Source organism: Capricornis sumatraensis, chromosome 2, assembly GCF_032405125.1.
Source record: "Capricornis sumatraensis isolate serow.1 chromosome 2, serow.2, whole genome shotgun sequence".
Lineage (NCBI taxonomy): Eukaryota > Metazoa > Chordata > Mammalia > Artiodactyla > Bovidae > Capricornis > Capricornis sumatraensis.
Window position 1 is genome coordinate 27,372,535 of NC_091070.1, and position 16,237 is coordinate 27,388,771.

General features: G+C 44.3%; 1 protein-coding gene across 1 annotated transcript in view; it reads right to left on the reverse strand.

The window, feature by feature from the left end:
* RHOJ (ras homolog family member J) overlaps positions 1-16,237 on the reverse strand; it is a 94,210-nt gene that overhangs the window by 11,692 nt on the left and 66,281 nt on the right. Inside the window, exon 2 of the mRNA XM_068964737.1 lies at positions 10,352-10,410. Coding sequence (XP_068820838.1) covers positions 10,352-10,410 — 59 coding nt within the window. The remainder of the gene's footprint in view (positions 1-10,351; positions 10,411-16,237) is intronic.

The window sequence follows — 16,237 nt, forward strand, 5'->3', positions numbered from 1 at the left end:
CAGACCAGAATATGCTTTGGTTGAAGAGCTTGTGGTTGCATAAGATGTTCATGTATATGCTATTTTAGTGGGAGATGATAGAGACAAAGAAAAACGTTGGATCATCTCAACTTTGGGAAAAGTCAGCAAGTACCTTTTATTGTATGTAAAATATTTTAGGAGGTTCCAAGGTAAAATCTGCTATTTTATTAGGTTTTATCTATTTTCATAGAATTTGTTAACAAGTGCACAGTAACTTTATGTCTGTGTGTATATTTTATTTGTATATAGTATATACACATATTAATAATACATGTTCTCACATACCACAATATGACATGTGTTCATACACACTACAGTATACTTCATATACATACTACATACAAGCACACGTTATATATACATAGGTGCAACCAAATCTGTATGTTCACACTTACACATATATATACAGAAAGGGACAATGTATCAATTCATTTATTAGGGTCTGTCCTTACCACTTTTTCTAACATTAAAAAAATCATAAAACATACATGCTGATTGTAAATATTCAAACATTATGTAAGGACATAGAAGTAGAAGTAAAAGTTTGTTTCTATCCAGCACTTTATCTCTAATAGTTTTTCCTCTCTTCCCAGATGGAGCCATTATGTAACAGTATCCTTCCAAACTTTTAACATTTATTTACATATATAACATATACATGTTTATTTAAAAATTAATTGATTATATAGCTTAAATTGTATGATTCTTGCTTTTTAAAAAAATTGTTTTGTTTATTTATTTGGCTGTATCAGGTCTTAGGGAGGCGTGCAGGATCTTTATTGCATCATGTGAAAACTTTCATTGCAGTGTGTGGACTCTCTAGTTGTGGCCCAGTTACTTGCTCCACAGCATGTGGAATCTTAATTCCCCGACCAGGGATTGAACCCACATCCCCTGCATTGCAGGATAGATTCTTAACCACTGGATTACCAGGGAAGACCTGATACTTGCTATTTTAAACTTAATATGTACGGATATTTAAAAATATCGACCTCACTATCTATTGACTCTAATAACATCTTTATTAAAAGGGGGTGCACATGGCCATGTACACATGTGCCTGGGAGGAAACCCTTTGGAATGTCAGGCATAGACATCTCTGGTTGGTCAGCATCCATTTATCTGTCATTTAGTGCCCAGCACACAGGGGCTCAGTACACTATTACTGCTTCTAATTCTATCACAGCCTAAGCAAAATGCAATGCAGGCTGGCTAGGATGCTGAATAATCCTAAAATCCTAAAAAAGTGAACTAGAAGCACACAAAAAGTCAGTTATTATGGCTCATTTACCACATTTCTATTAAAGCAATTAATGGGGAGTTGAATACGTCGCTTAAAAACTGATTGGGCCAGGCCTACGGCGGCATCTCAGTCAAGCCGTGCCCATGTCTGTGTGTGTATGCCTGCATGCTGAGGCTGGTAGTGGTGGGAGGGGACAGCATCCTTCATCAACGCCTCCTCCTCTGTACACAACTAGCCCTAAACCCCAGACCTCTGCCAGGGCCTCTCTCCCCTCTCCCTTCTCTCTCACAGTAGCTGTGAAGTCCACAAGCTAAGAACTCTCCTTCCCAGCCATAATCTATGGCTGTTCACGACACCACCTGCTCCCCGTCACTTCATCCTCTCATCTGCATCGTCATAAATGGAGTAGGGGCTGGGTTGTTTTTTTCTTGTGACCCACTTATACTCCGTCCATAGCAAATATTCCATAAGTGCTATTGACTGACTGGATGACACGGGGTCTGCTGTGACCTGCAAATGAAATCATGGCTTTTCTATGGATCTCTTATTGTCGTTTTCATAAGAATCACCTGAGGAGATTTAAAAACCTGCCGATGCCCTGCTAGCCAACTACCTGCCTCCTCCTTCCCTACCCTGGGATCAGTGAAATCAGAATCTCTTGAGAGTGGATTTGGGTATCTGGGTATTCTAATTTCACTGGCCTGAGGTTGGCATGGAGTTGAGAACAACTGGTTACATCACCTTGACTACCAACTGAAGACATATCAAGGGCTTATTACTAAGGGCCAGGCACTGTTTCAAGCTTTCATGCATGATCTAGTTGAATCCTCTCACTAGCCCTGAAAAGATGGTACATCAACATCTGAATTCCACATAAGAGGAAATTAAGGGTTATAGAAATTCAGCACTGGACCAAAATTACAGAGCTTAAACACCAGGATAGTGTATTTGGCCTGAATCCAGCTCTAGCTCATAATTGTGAACATGTAATTTGTTTCAGCCCAGAATTTTAAGTGACAGATTAAGCATTTTCTTGAAAATTCAGTTCTCTAGGAATCTTAATATGGATTGCTGTTTTACCCAAGGATCTAGGGAAAGAAATGTTAGACCATCGGGTGGGTGTAGTTACCTATTTCTATAGATCTAAAGAAAGGCCCATCTCTAGGTCTGCATCTACCAGGAAGCACCACCAGATGGCAGCAGACACTGTATATTTAAAACCTCAAAGCCTAAAAAAACAACACAATTGGGAGAAATGTCACAACTGGACAAATCGGGTCATAACTAGATAAGCAAATAACTGGTAGTCTGAAAGGATCACGTTTACTTGATTCTTTACCCAGAAACTCTCAAAGGAATTCTATTTACATTATGGGAAAGTTAGGAAGACCCTGGGTTGCTGGATTAACTGTAGGTGGGAAGGTGACAGGAGTTGGTTTTTTGATAATTTTCTCTCCTAGTAGGTCCAGCTTGGTGACTTCTGACTGTGTCCTTCACTGGGCTTTATCCTGCTCTGTATTCTGGATCTCTCTTCCGTGGAAATTTTAGTGCTGCTGTGTGTGCTGTCCTGTGCTTAGTCGCTTGGTGGTGCCCGACTCTTTGCGACCCCATGTACTGTAGCCCACTAGGCTCCTCTGTCCATGGAGATTCTCCAGACAAGAATACTGGAGTGTGTTGCCATGCCCTCCTCCAGGGGATCTTCCCCACCCAGGCATTGAACTCAGGTGTCCCGCATTGCAGGCGAACTCTTTACCACCTGAGCCACCAGGGAAGCTCAGTCCTGCTGTATAATTCCAATTAAAAAGATTAATTAATTTCCTACTGAATGCCTAGCATATAGCATTAAGGATGCTATAAGAACTATATAAAGTAAGTAAGAATTGGAGATCTGGTGGGGGGAAAAATGAAAATATGGGAAACAATTTGATTTATGTGAAAGTGAGAGGTGAAATTTCTCTTGTCTTGTGTTCGTTTCTCAGTCGTGTGCAACTTTTGTGACCCCCATGGACTGTGGCCCACCAGGCTCCTCTGTCCATGGGATCCTCCAGGCAAGAATGCTGGAGTGGGCAGCTATTCCCTTCTCCAGGGGATCTTCCCAACCCAGGGATCAAACCCAGATCTCCTGCATTGCAGGCAGATTCTTTACCACTGAGCCACCAGGGAAGCCTTGCTTTTAGTTAACTCTCTGATAATAGAACACTATAGAATAGTTTTTGATTGAATTGGGAAAATACAATTCCAAGGCTGGAAGAGGTCTTAGAGATCATTAGTGCAGTGGTTCCCAAAGGAGCATGGGCATCAGCTGGGAGCTTGTGAGGGATGCAGATATCACCTGGGAGCTCGTGAGAGGTGCACATTTCCAGGTGCTGGCCAGCCTTCTGATGCTGAGTTCTGGAGCGGGGCTGCCTGCTCTGTGACCTAACGGGTCCTCCAGGTGACTCCATTGTAGACACTGAATGATTGAATCGGGGCCACAGAGCAAGCGTACCATTAAAGAAGGCTCACACCTGGGCTGGCCTGACTCATTTCAGCTCCTCTTCCCCACAGACTGCAGCTATGAAACACAGCAGGGGATTCAGGCTTAATATACGTAAGTGTTCCCTCAGACTGAGGGCTGAGGACTGGGAGGTTGGGGGACTTGAATTTGTATCAGTTGATAATTTGATTCTTTTTTTGCAATGGAACACATTTTGAGTGGGAATCTTTGGTGGCTCAGCAGTAAAGAATCTGCCTACAGGTGCAGGAGATTCAGGTTCAATCCCTGAGTCGGGAAGATTCCCTGGAGAAGAGAATGGCAGCCCACTCCAGTATTCTTGCATGGAGAATCCCATGGACATAGGATCCTGGCCGGCTATAGTCCATGGGGTCACAGAGTCAGACACCAATGAGCGAATAAACCACCACGACCACGTTTTGAGTCTTGGTTGGATGCGCGCATGTTGAGATGATGCAAAGGGTCAGTGGTCTATCTGGCGTTTGAGTCCCCTTCCAGTGTTGAAACTGAGAATGGAAGACTGCAACAATGACTTGCCTGGGGCTTCAAGGGCTAAAGTAGACAAAGAGGCGGGGGTGGGGCTGGGGGTGGAGAGAAGGGTGGGATGTTGTAAAGGTAGGCTTTGGAGCGCTTTTCACCCACCTTCATTCTGAGGAGTGTGTTTGGTTTGAAGGCAAATCTCGTGTTCTGGGGGTAACTACGGGTGGTTATCAAACAAGAAAAGCTCAGGGACAGCCTCAGCCTCAGACGGGCTAAACACTTGTGTTTGAAATATTTCTGGATCAGCCACACCGTGATGGCACAGATGGTGAGTAAGTGAAACCATTAGGCCAGCTCTCCTCAGACTTTACGCGTGTTTATCTTGTCAGGATGCAGATTCTTATTCAGCAGCAGGTCTGGGATGAAGTCTGAAAAGTTGCATTTCTAATGAGTGTCTAGGTGGTGCTGGTCCTGGGACCACACTTTGAGTGGGAAGGAGAGGATAGTTGCATTGAGCAGTCCCTTCACCCCTCCTCACTCCCATACCCCTGTCAAATTGGAAATAGAAATTTGCTTCCAAGTCCTCTTGGTTGAATGATATTTACCCCAGATTTTCAGCATGGCCTCACTTTTATATTCTTGCATAAGTACCCTTGGATCTGTCAGGCTTGGATTGGAAAATGTGGGCAGCACACAGAGGGCAGGAGTGCAGTTTAGTGTTTAAGAACATGGGTTGACAGACCTATCACAGGGTTCAAATTCCAGCCGTACCTGTGGCTACTATGGGACCTTGGGTAAGTTCTCTCTGCCTCAGTTTTCTTATCTGTAAAATAGCTTGATAATAGTATTGGCCTCAGAGGGTTGCTCTGAGAATAAATAGAATGTGTTAGTGTTTGTAGACCACAGACCTGTGTCTTGAACACAGCAGGTTCTTTAGTGGTTGAAAGTTCATCCTCCCTACAGCTCCATTTTTCATGAGAAAAATATGATTGTGTCCTGAGATTATTCTTAAGCAATAACTTGTCACATGGGTCAACTTCCTCACCCCCTGCCCCCGAGTTTGAACACTTCTAAAACCACATTAAGAGGCACATGAGCAAGAAAGTTTGAGTCGCTCATTGAGGAAGAACATTTGTTTTGAGGTTGTAGGCAGACTTTCCATAGAGAGTTGAAGTTGGATTCTGGGCTCCAGAGGGCCCCTGGGTCAGCTGATAACAAACGGGAAGGCTCCTGTCCTTTCAAGTGGGCCTTGGGTTGCCACTGTTAATGAACCCCTGATGTACTTGCCTCTCTACCTGGTCGTATGTCTCCCTTTCCAGCCCCTGTGGAGGTGTGGGGTTTCAGGGAGAGGGGAGGAGAAGGGTTTCAGGATTCAGGGCATTGAAGATGTGTGGTGTGCTGCCCTGACTGAGTGAGCGGTATGACTGATGGCTTTCCTACTCTTATACACTCATGGTCACTGGGGACAGCTGAGCGGCTCTGGTTTCTCCGTGACAGACACCAATCTGTACTTGCCCACAAGCAGACAGCTTTAATCCAGTGGTACTCATGTGCCGAGAACTCAGGGGTTTATCCTGCTGAGAAGCCAGGCTCCTGACACCAGGAGAGTCTCATTTCTCCCCGCAGCACAGCTAACTGCCACTTTTGCAAATGCTGTCTTTGAGATACGTCTGTCCTGGAGTTTGCCCTGAGAGGCTGCAATTGCAGCAGGGTTTTACTCACGTTGCTCCTGCAGACCAGGGCCCATGAGAGGAAGAGATGAGGTGTCTTAGTACCGGGACTGGTCCCACTCTAGGGGGCCGGGTGGAGGTGGGGGTTGCCTGGTTCTGGGCCGTGACCTGGGAGAGACACCTCTCCCATTTTGGCCTTTCTCAGCCAGCAAATGTCCAGGCTTGCAGCAGCATCCCCCTACCCTGCTTCCTGCTCTCCCCTAGTCTCTCATGCAGTTGTTTAGTCACCAAGTCGTGTTGGACTTTTTTGCAACCCTCTGGACTGTAGCCTACCAGGCTTCTCCATCCATGGGATTTCCCAGGCAAGAATACTGGAGAGGGTTGCCATGCCCTTCTCCAGCGGATCTCCCTGATCCAGGGATCGAACCCACATCTCTTGCATTGCAGGTGGATTCTCGCTGAGCCACTGGGGAAGCCCAAGTCTCTCATGAACATGCTTTAAAATTGGCCTGTAAGCATGTTGTGAAAAAGTTGGCTCCAGACTATAGTCAAGCCAAAGACCTGGGCTCTAGAAATCCCTCTCAGAAAGCCTCTCAGCCACACGCTGCTGGGGCATGTGTTGTGCAGGCTGGGTTGCTACTGCTAAGTCGCGCAGGACCTAAATAGATTCGGCTTATAGACCTGGGCCTTATTGCCTCCCTGGTGTGAGCTGGGGCATAATATGCAGAGTGACCCTGTAAAAAAGCCCCTCACTTCATTGCCTAACAACGTTTGGAATTCTGTCCAACAGATGAACTGGAGTTCTGGAGACTCTTTGTCTTCAAAGAGCTCTACTCACAGTGCACAGTGCAAGTATCCATTTGTTTCAGGGGTTTGGGAAGAGAGCTAATGTTTGCTAGCAGCTGCCTCTTGCTGGCAGTGTATGCACGTGACTTTGTTACACTGTTTTGAGCGGATGCTGGGCTGGCTATGCAGTGCTGGAAGGTGTCTCAGGAAAGTCTAGTGGGACTGCGGTGGCGCCCGAGGTGATGACGTGTGGGAAAGTGGAGGGAACCAGGTCAGATGATTTTGTCCAGGGCTGACTTTGAGGGTAGAGGTAATATTTCCTTGCACTTTATCTTTCTGAACACGTGTGCTTCTTGAGGTTGTTTTTAACTCTGAGCCCTGGTTAACTCAAGACAAAGATGAGGGGGCACTGCTAAGTCTGTTCGTGTATGAAAATCTAATTATTCACAGCCAGATGGAACCCTATAGCCAGGTTTGGAGGCTTGATTCTTTTTTTTTGTTTTTTGCGGCTCAGGGATCAATCAATTGGTTCTGAGATTATCTCTCTTTCCTGTTAGTAACTCTGATTAAATGAGTAATTTTGAATTAGTTATAGATTTTCCTTAGTCATGTGACCTCAGCAACATTTGTGAGAATGTAACTGAGGAGGTTATCTTCCCTGAAGCTGGGAATGGAAATTTTGGGACAATGCTTCTAAATTAAATTTGTCACAAAGCCTTACTGGCAGAGTTGTGGAGCCATGGGAATCAACTTGGGTAATGGTTATTTTCCACTGCATCCTCCTAACATTAGGAACAATGTTTCAACCAACAAAGACTCCAGTGTTAATGTGTGTATGAATCACCAGGAGATCTTCTTAAAATGCATTTTTAGATTCAGTAGGTGGGGGATGGGGCCTGAGATTCTGCCTTTCTAATAACATCCCTGGTGATGCTGCTGGTTGGTTGTCCAGACTCTGAGTCCCAAGGTTCTAGAACAGTGGTTCTCAAAGTTACCTGTCAGAAATTTAAGTGTGTGGGCATCATCCCAGAACCGTAGAGTCAGCAGCTCTGAGGGTGGGGCCCAGGGACTGGGTTTTAAGCAGCCCTATATGTGATTCTCATCTCTGCTCAATCGGAGAAACACTGTTCCACGTAATGAATTACGTGAATCCTTTAGTGGCGTGCATTCCAACACTTCACAGCCCTTTACTGCTGAAAGGTCTCCCTTAGGTCTAGCCTCCAATAGTTTTGCTTAATTACTCCGGTTCTTTAAGGCACTATTTAAATCATTTTCAAAGTTCCTAGTCTTAGAATTTCAGTTCTATAACCAACCTTAAGATATGTTCTGATTTCTTTTCCCCACATCTTATGTTCCCCTATGAACTTTGTCTACCTCTGGGCTTTCAAAGTAGCTGGTGGAAAGCATTAAAGTGAAAGTTAAGTTGAAGAATTATCTGTAACCCATTTGTTGTTATATTCTATCAGCAGTTATCACTTTCTCCTGCGTCCGAATTTTGGGTCAGTTTGGAGTCTAAACATGTTTTTTCCACTGCCTTAGAGTCTCAACTCCCATATTAGTATTATTTTTAAATTTTTCTAAAAAGATGGAGCAGTGGGAAAGAATAACTAAACTGGTTTTATGCAGCTTTGTTGGATTTGAAATTAAATAGAGGCCGGGGGAGGCTGTTCTGGGGACATTTAACGCATAGAAGCTAACAATTGTAGTGGATTGCTATAGAATTAGGGAGAACTGGCTGGGCACAGGGCAGGGGGCATAGGGAGCTTTTTTAGAAGGCAAGGGAAACAGGTTTCAGAGTCAGGCAACAATCCTTGCTGTGTTGAACTTTTCAAACTGGATTATATTCATAAGATATGATTATGTATGAGAAGGGTGTACACTTTCTTTTTCAGGCTGTGAGTCCTGATGAATGAATGGGGACACCCTAATGACTGTGTGATTGAATGAGAATAGGCAACTCCAGCCCAAAGTGCAGCCTCCTTCCGTTGCTGGAATGCTTTCTAGTGGAAGGGAGTCAAGCGGGAGCTGCACTGAAGCCTGGTACCTTAGCACAGAGGAGCCACTCACTATTCAATCTGCGTGTCTGTGGGCATCCTTTCCTAGTCGTGTGTCTTGGTATTGATGTGAGAGGTCTCCTCCACTTTCTGGTTCCCGGGGGTAGCTGGCACCCATCTGCCAGTGAGGGGAAACTAGATGCTTTTAGAAGCTTTGAGTCTGCTGCTAGATTTTCCAAGTTCTCCACTGCCTGGTTCTGCTGTCTGTGGAACACCTGCTTTTGATGTTCCATAGACATTTATATTGTCCGAGCCACCATCATTTGATGTGAACAGCCAACCCATTGGAAAAGTCCCTGATGCTGGGAAAGATCGAGGGCAGAAGGAGAAGAGGGCAGCAGAGGATGAGATGGCTAGATAGCATCACTGATGCAATGGACATGAACTTGGGCAAACTTTGGGAGATGGTGAGGGACAGAGAGGCCTGGCGTGCTGCAGTCCATGGGGTCACAAAGAGTCAGACATGACTGGGTGACTGAACAACAGCAAGACATTTATACAGTGGTTCTTGCCAATGCATACAGAAATCCCAAGGAGAATTTCATTTATTATGACTTTTTGTTTGTTTGTTTTCAAGTTGAGCAAAAAGACATATCTCCAGATAATTGTGAAAAAAATCTAGACAAATGCATAACTGCATATAACAATTACCAGGAGACTCACAGTGGCAATAAGCAGGGTCAAATGTTTACTCCAAAGGACTTAAGATGTATGAATTGGGACAGACTGAACAACCCACTGTTTTTAAGTTCAATAAATGACCCAGGATGTATGGGAACAAAAGCTCTGTCAAAAAAATTGGGTCATAGCCACCAGTTACTTAACCACTGCTCCTCTAGCCCATGAACTTATAACTAGAAACTTTTTGTAGTGACATGTAAGATACAAGGGAAAAAAAGATAAGGTGACATTTTCACCCTAGCAGAGAATGTGTTAACTGGTTTAAGAATCGAGGGTTCTATTGCTTTACATATTGGTTGGCCAAGATCTCTGACTTGAAGAAATATTTCTGACAGAATGAGCATATTTCAAAAATAGAGAATTTAGATTCAACTCCAGTTGTTCAGGGGTTGACCCTTACTTTGGAAAACCATCCAGGATCCTGGTTTTTTCTCCTTCTGATACTAAATCCATCTTTTTTCTATTCCCTGACCCCCATTCCCTATCTCTTCTTGTACCTTTCCACAGCTCATTAGGCTTTTTAAATAAAGAGTGTGTAAAGAATATAACATGGAAAAAAGATAGTGGATGAAACTAAAATTTATGAAATTGACTCAGTAACCCTGGATCTGGAATTGGCATGGGTTAGAAGAAGTTGGAACTCTTCACCAAATATGTGATTTTGGTTAGTGATAGTCATCAATCAATAAATGAATGGGTATTTGCTTATCAATACCTTGAATCTCATAATGATTTAGTTTTCTGTTATTACAGATATTTTTAAGATATTAAAAATATTTTGGTTGCCATTTAGGTATATGATAAATTTGCCCCAGGTCATCACAGGAGGTAATGTCTATACCATCAGTCCCCATAAACTTAGTCAAATGGGTCATTCTTCGCCCTCCCAAACCCTTCATGAATCAAGATAAGAAAAACGTACCTGTCCTGCGGTGTCATACAGTCCAAGCAAGTGTTGCTTGCCTCCCACTGTCACAGTAACTAGGGGAGAAGAGAAAAGGAGAGTCTGTAAATGTGAGCTTCAATCAGGATCCTTCACATTTCTCTATGCCAGCATCTCCCTGGGCAGCAAGGCCAAGCATATGCCTCACCTGTGTATATTCTAAACCGAGTTGACAGCATGATCGCCAAATGAAAGCCAACCTTGGGCGGCAGTGAGAGCAGATGGGCTGAGTCAAGTCCAGATTTTTCAACCAAGGCAAATACTGTTGGTGCCACTAGGGCACTCTGCAGGCTGTTCATTAATCCTGATTAGGCCCTATAATATCAAGCTCCTGAAGGAAAAGGATGCTGGGCTCGTTCTCAGTTAGGTTATTTTCTTCTTTCATTTGTTTTGAGCCACCTTTCAGGATATACTCATGTAACCAGAAATCTCGGCTTTTATTTGTTGTCAAAATGCTAAGAAGCCCTGAAAACAAAGGATGTTAACCCACCTGCCTATTTTATAATTTATAGCAAAGCTGGGGCTTCCCAGGTGGCACAGTGGTAAAGAATCCGCCTGCCAGTGCAGGAGATATAAGAGTCACAGTTTCGATCCTGGGGTTGGGAAGAGCCCCCAGAATAGGAAATGGCAACCCCCTCCAGTATTCTTGCCTGGAAAATTCCATGGACAGGGGAGCCTGGTGGGCTACCATCCATGGGAATCGCAGAGTCAGACGTGACTAATCTCAGCAGGATCAGCAGGAAGCCAAAGCTAATAGTGAAATGAGAAGGGCTTAACATTTATTGCAAAAAGTGTTTTTATTCAATATCTCTCAGCTTTAGCTCAACTGTTTCATGACAGTTTGAAAGTTATTTGCAGAAGGAAGTGTTGTATTTGGGTTTCTTCTAACATAACTGAAGCATATGTATAGAGTGAAAAGTAGAGAGTTTGATTTACCAGGTAGGCTTATTGCCTCACCAAGCAATTATGTCCAAAAGTAAGAGGTAATAGAGGAATACCAGCCACTCTTTACATGGCTGGAAATGAAATAAAGTCTCAACTTGAAACTAAACTGAGATAGAACAGATTGAAAACAAGAGTAATACCATTTTCTTGGTAAATGGAAGGAACAAATTTAAATTTCCACAAAAATTTAATTCCTTTTTGGAAAAAGAAAGTAAAATATGAAGGGGAATGTGATTTTTTCCTAGTTGATTAAGAAAAATGTACAAATGCTACAAATGCAGGGGTTTATATTAATATACTGTAATAATCTATAGTGGAATATAATAAAAAATAAATGAATTGCTATATGGTACACCTAAAACTAACACAATACTGTAAATCAAGTATATTTTAATAAAAATGTGCAGGTCCAACATAAAAATGATTTTTGATCCCTCCTGTCATTAACTGTTCAGGAAATGAAAAATAAATGGAATAGCAACCTTTTATAACTGCATCTCTAAAATATGCCAGCCAGATTCTCTAGTCTACTGCTCAGAGTTACTGATTTGCTACTGATTTGAGTTTTATTTGTTTTCAGGTTCAGGGGCTACATGTGTGCAAAGTGCTTCTTAATGGCTTATTCTTTGAAAAGCACTTGTTTAAAAGCACTGGGAACAGACACTGGGAACAATTTTTCTAATCTTCTCAGATCAACATGTGTTCAGCTTGATAACATGGCGGCAGCCACTCAGATGAGCTTTTAAATGTGTGTTTTTAAGTGGTGAACTCAGCTCCATCCAGTGCTAGTGACAACGCAGAAGACAGGCGTTTAAATGTTTTCCTTTCATAAGCCAGGCTAGCGATGGAAATGAAGGCGAGATGGCGTAGCCCCCAGCTCTTTGTCCTGTTATATTTTCCTCTTCCTGCAGACTTGGAGCCTAGTCAGATGTTCCTAAAATCTGCCTAAATGACTTCTTTAATGGCCCATCCACCACCTAGTCATGGATCAGGAATGAAAGGAAGAAAGCCAGCCATTACAACATGGAATTTCCTGCCTCTAGTGAGCCCAGTACACACAGGTTAGGGCAGCTGCTCGGAGACCCCCTGGGATAGCCCCCCGACCTACAGACCCAGGGCCATCTGTGGAGTGAGCACTAGAGGTTGCCTCATCCTCCTGGCCCCACCGGGCACTGCAGATGTTCCAAAGTGATGGCTCCGACCTTCCTCACTGGAGCCCTGAAGATCATGCTTGAGTTTTCTCAGGGAACAAACGTTCCTTCCAGCCTGCTTTTCCTCAGACCTCACCCTCTTCTCCCTTGGCAGCTCTGACTGCAGGGAACTGTACCAGGCCTGAGGCGAGGGACAGCCTGGCAAGGAAGCCTTTGGGCTGAGAGTCTGAGCCCAGTCTTTCCTTTCCTCTGTCCTTCCCTTCCTCTAGGGTTTATTGGGTTCCAGGGCTGTGCTCAAGAGTTGGGAGTGTTTATGCTCCCGGGAGATACATCTCCTGCTGTCACAGAGCGTGGCGAGGAGGGTGCAGGCAGTGTGGTGGACACTCTGCAGGGGCAGTGAAGATGAGTGTGGGAGCAGGCAGAAGGAGCACACACAGCTGAAGTGGTTCGAGAAAGCTTTCTGGAGGACATGGTCTGAGGAGAGTCCCAAGATCGTCAGGAGTTACCCATGGTGCCCTGGGAGTGCTTCAGGAGCTACCCAGCATGCACTGGAGGAGACGGGGCTGAGGAGGTGAGCGTGCAGGCTCAGGCCCTCCTAAGTCACTAATACAGGCTTTATGCTGCAGGCTTTGTTAAGCTGTGAAAGTCCTGACTTCTCTTCCCCAAAGGCAGTGAAAGAGAAGGAATTAAAACAGTTTTCTTGGGTTTAGGCAAAACGGTAAGAGGAGGGAAGATGAGGATTTTGGGGTGGAAGCCAGGTTGGTTATGAGCTTGCTGTGCAGCGGCTGCCTGCTCTGTTGGGTCAGCTCCGCGGGAGGAATTGTGAGGGGACAGGGCGGTGCTTGTGCCCCCATCTCTGGAAACCATGTTTATTCTCTCTTCTCTGCCCTTGGATTCTTCCATTTTATCAGAAGGGAGATGAGGGGATCACAGGGTTGATGATGGAAAACATCACGGGACAGCTGGCCAGAGACCAGGGCCAAGCAGTACTCACACATTGTGGGATATGCAGATGGCTTTGTGAGTCCTTATCTTGGATTAGCAATGGATGCCTTATCGCTTGTCAACCTGGCTCTGTGAGGCCCCTCAACTTGGAAACGAATTAGATCAGCACAGAAGGAAGGTGTGCTCTAAAATGATCAGAGGAAATGCAGAGAGGTTGAGACAGCAGGATCTGATAAGTCGGATGGTTCTGCTTTTGAATCCTATCTTTCTATTCACCATCTACGTGACTCTGGGAAAGTGACCTAACATCTCTGAGCCCCTCTTTCCCTATTTGTTAAAAAAGAGCATCATCTATCGAAGAGAATACTTGTGAGGAGGAAGTTAAAGGAGAAGATACCTGGCACCTAGCCTGGCTCATAGTAGGTGCTGAACAACTGTTGCTTTCTCTCCTTCAACAATGGAGAAGGGAGTGACAACCCACTCCAGCATTCTTGCCTGGGAAATCCCATGGACAGAGGAGGCTGATGAGTTATAGTTCATGGGTTACAAAGAGTCAGACATGACTGAATGACTAACATTCCTTCAACAAATGCTTATTGAATCTCTTCTAAGTCCAAGGCCAGTCTGACTTTTTCCCCCTGTGTATGTCTACTCAATGCACATATATACTCAATGCAGGTGACATGGCACAACAACTTTATAATATGTATGAACTGCCAGTCACTTTCTACCCTGAATGGTTGCTATTTAGATCAATGTCTTGTGTTTCTGATTGGACAGGAAGACCCTTGAGACAGTCTCCATAACCCATGCCCTGCACAGTACAGAGCACAATTCCTGACATTTGTAGTAGATGCTGAATCCACAGAATGGAAGTGAAGCTTCAGGGGCAACTCAGGCAGAAGGAGGCCCTTCAAAACCAGCAGAGCTGCAGCTTTGCAGCCTCAAGCTCCCTGGCAAGACACTAACTGCTGGGAATTGCCTGCAGCCAGTAAACCTGCCTAGCAGACAGTGGTCAGGCTAAAATCCCAGACCACCTTCTTTTCTCAGAGCTTTTAGAATTGCTTTTCTTTTTTTTTTTTTTTTTTGAGCTTAGAGAGGTTTTAAAGAGAGTGGGTCAAGTGACCTGCTAATGGCTCAGATGATTCTCTCAATAAAGCGTGAAAAGTTGTCAGTGACCTGTTAAGTATGTAAAATGAAGGCCTTCCTCTCCAAATCCATTAAGTTCTTTGCTTCCTTGTGTTTGCTCTTGGTGCAGCTTGGATGGTTAAATTTATGAGGCGGAGTGAGTGAGGTGCTAATGAAGTTGAAGTCACGTTTGCTCTCCTGAGGTTTAGTTGGTTTCACCCAGAGAGTAAATGTCCTGGCAGGATGTAAGCCCACCCCTGCCCCTCAACCCTAGCATTTCTGTCACCTCATGAAATGGCATGTTATTTGCAAACCTGAATGAGGAAGGGTTGGTCATTCCCTGCAAGCCAGCTCTGACCATCAGTCCAGCTCATCAGCAGTGCTAGGAACCTGGTTCATAGCCCCTGCCCTGTTGGGTGTTGGACTGGTCATCTCATCTGCCAGATAAATCTTTTGGGGTTGATGTGATAAATATATGATGAATCTGAGAACTGGCATGGTGGAAATGGCATATCAGTCATGAGAAAACCTCCCAGTGCCCCTCCATTCCCCGCCCAAGGCCAGCTGTCTGCAGCAACCAGGTTGAATGTATTCTATTTGGTGGGTAAGATAAGGCAGACCTGACTAGGTGTGTGGATATAATTCCATAGAAGTCCTAGGGCTTCCTTGGTAGTTCAGATGGGAAATAATCCGCTTGCAATTCAGGAGATCCGGGTTTGATCCCTGAATCAGGAAGATCCCCTGGAGGAGGGCATGGCAACCCACTCCAGTATTGCCAGGAGAATCCTATGGACAGAGGAGCCTGGTGGGCTACAGTTCACAGGGTCACAAAGTGTTGGACATGACTGAAGTGACTAACATTTTCCCTTTCATTTTCACTGTTTTGGAGGAAGAAACCCTAAATTTATAAACATAGCAATAAACAGAATTTTAAGAAAGCTTGAAATATGCCCTCATGCAAATATAGATTGATATTATATCAAAGATTTATTAACTCTTTATGAGAGAATTAGTAAGATAAGAAATCTTGTTTGAAGAACATTTTGAAGAACTGGGCATTTATAGGTACTAAAAAGCAAAATGTCAGAATAAAATGGCTAGGTTCAATGGAAAACTGGTTGTTATCCTATGGAAAGATAACCTTTGGTGTTCTGCTCTCTTACTAAATGAATTATTTGCATCTTGACCCAACAAGATTTACAAGGTAACATGCAACTTATAGAAAATCTAAACTTTTAGTTTGTAGCAGCATCAGACAAAGGTGAATTCCCCTAGATTGCTAAGCCTTGAGGGAAGGGTGTTGAACAGTTCCCCAGCATGATGTTGAGAGGAGAGGTGCAGGCTCTTGGCTTTATGTCCAAGTTTCTGATAATTTTTCTTTATGTCTGAATTCAAGTCCATACTTAGCCTTCCACTCATTTGGTGAGATGTCAGGCAGGTCAGTAGGTTTCTCCCTCACCTGGAAAATAAACACATTGCCTTTACCCTAAAAGGGTTTGTGTGTGCTAAGTCACTTAGGTCGTGTCTGACTCTATTGTTTGCAGCCTGCCAGGCTCCTCTGTCCATGGCATTCTCCAGGCAAGAATGCTGGAATGGGTTGCTGTGCCCTCCTCCAGGGGATCTTCCCGACCCAGGGATCGAACCTGCATCTCTTATGTCTACCTACATTGGCAGGCAGGTTCTTTACCACTAGCGT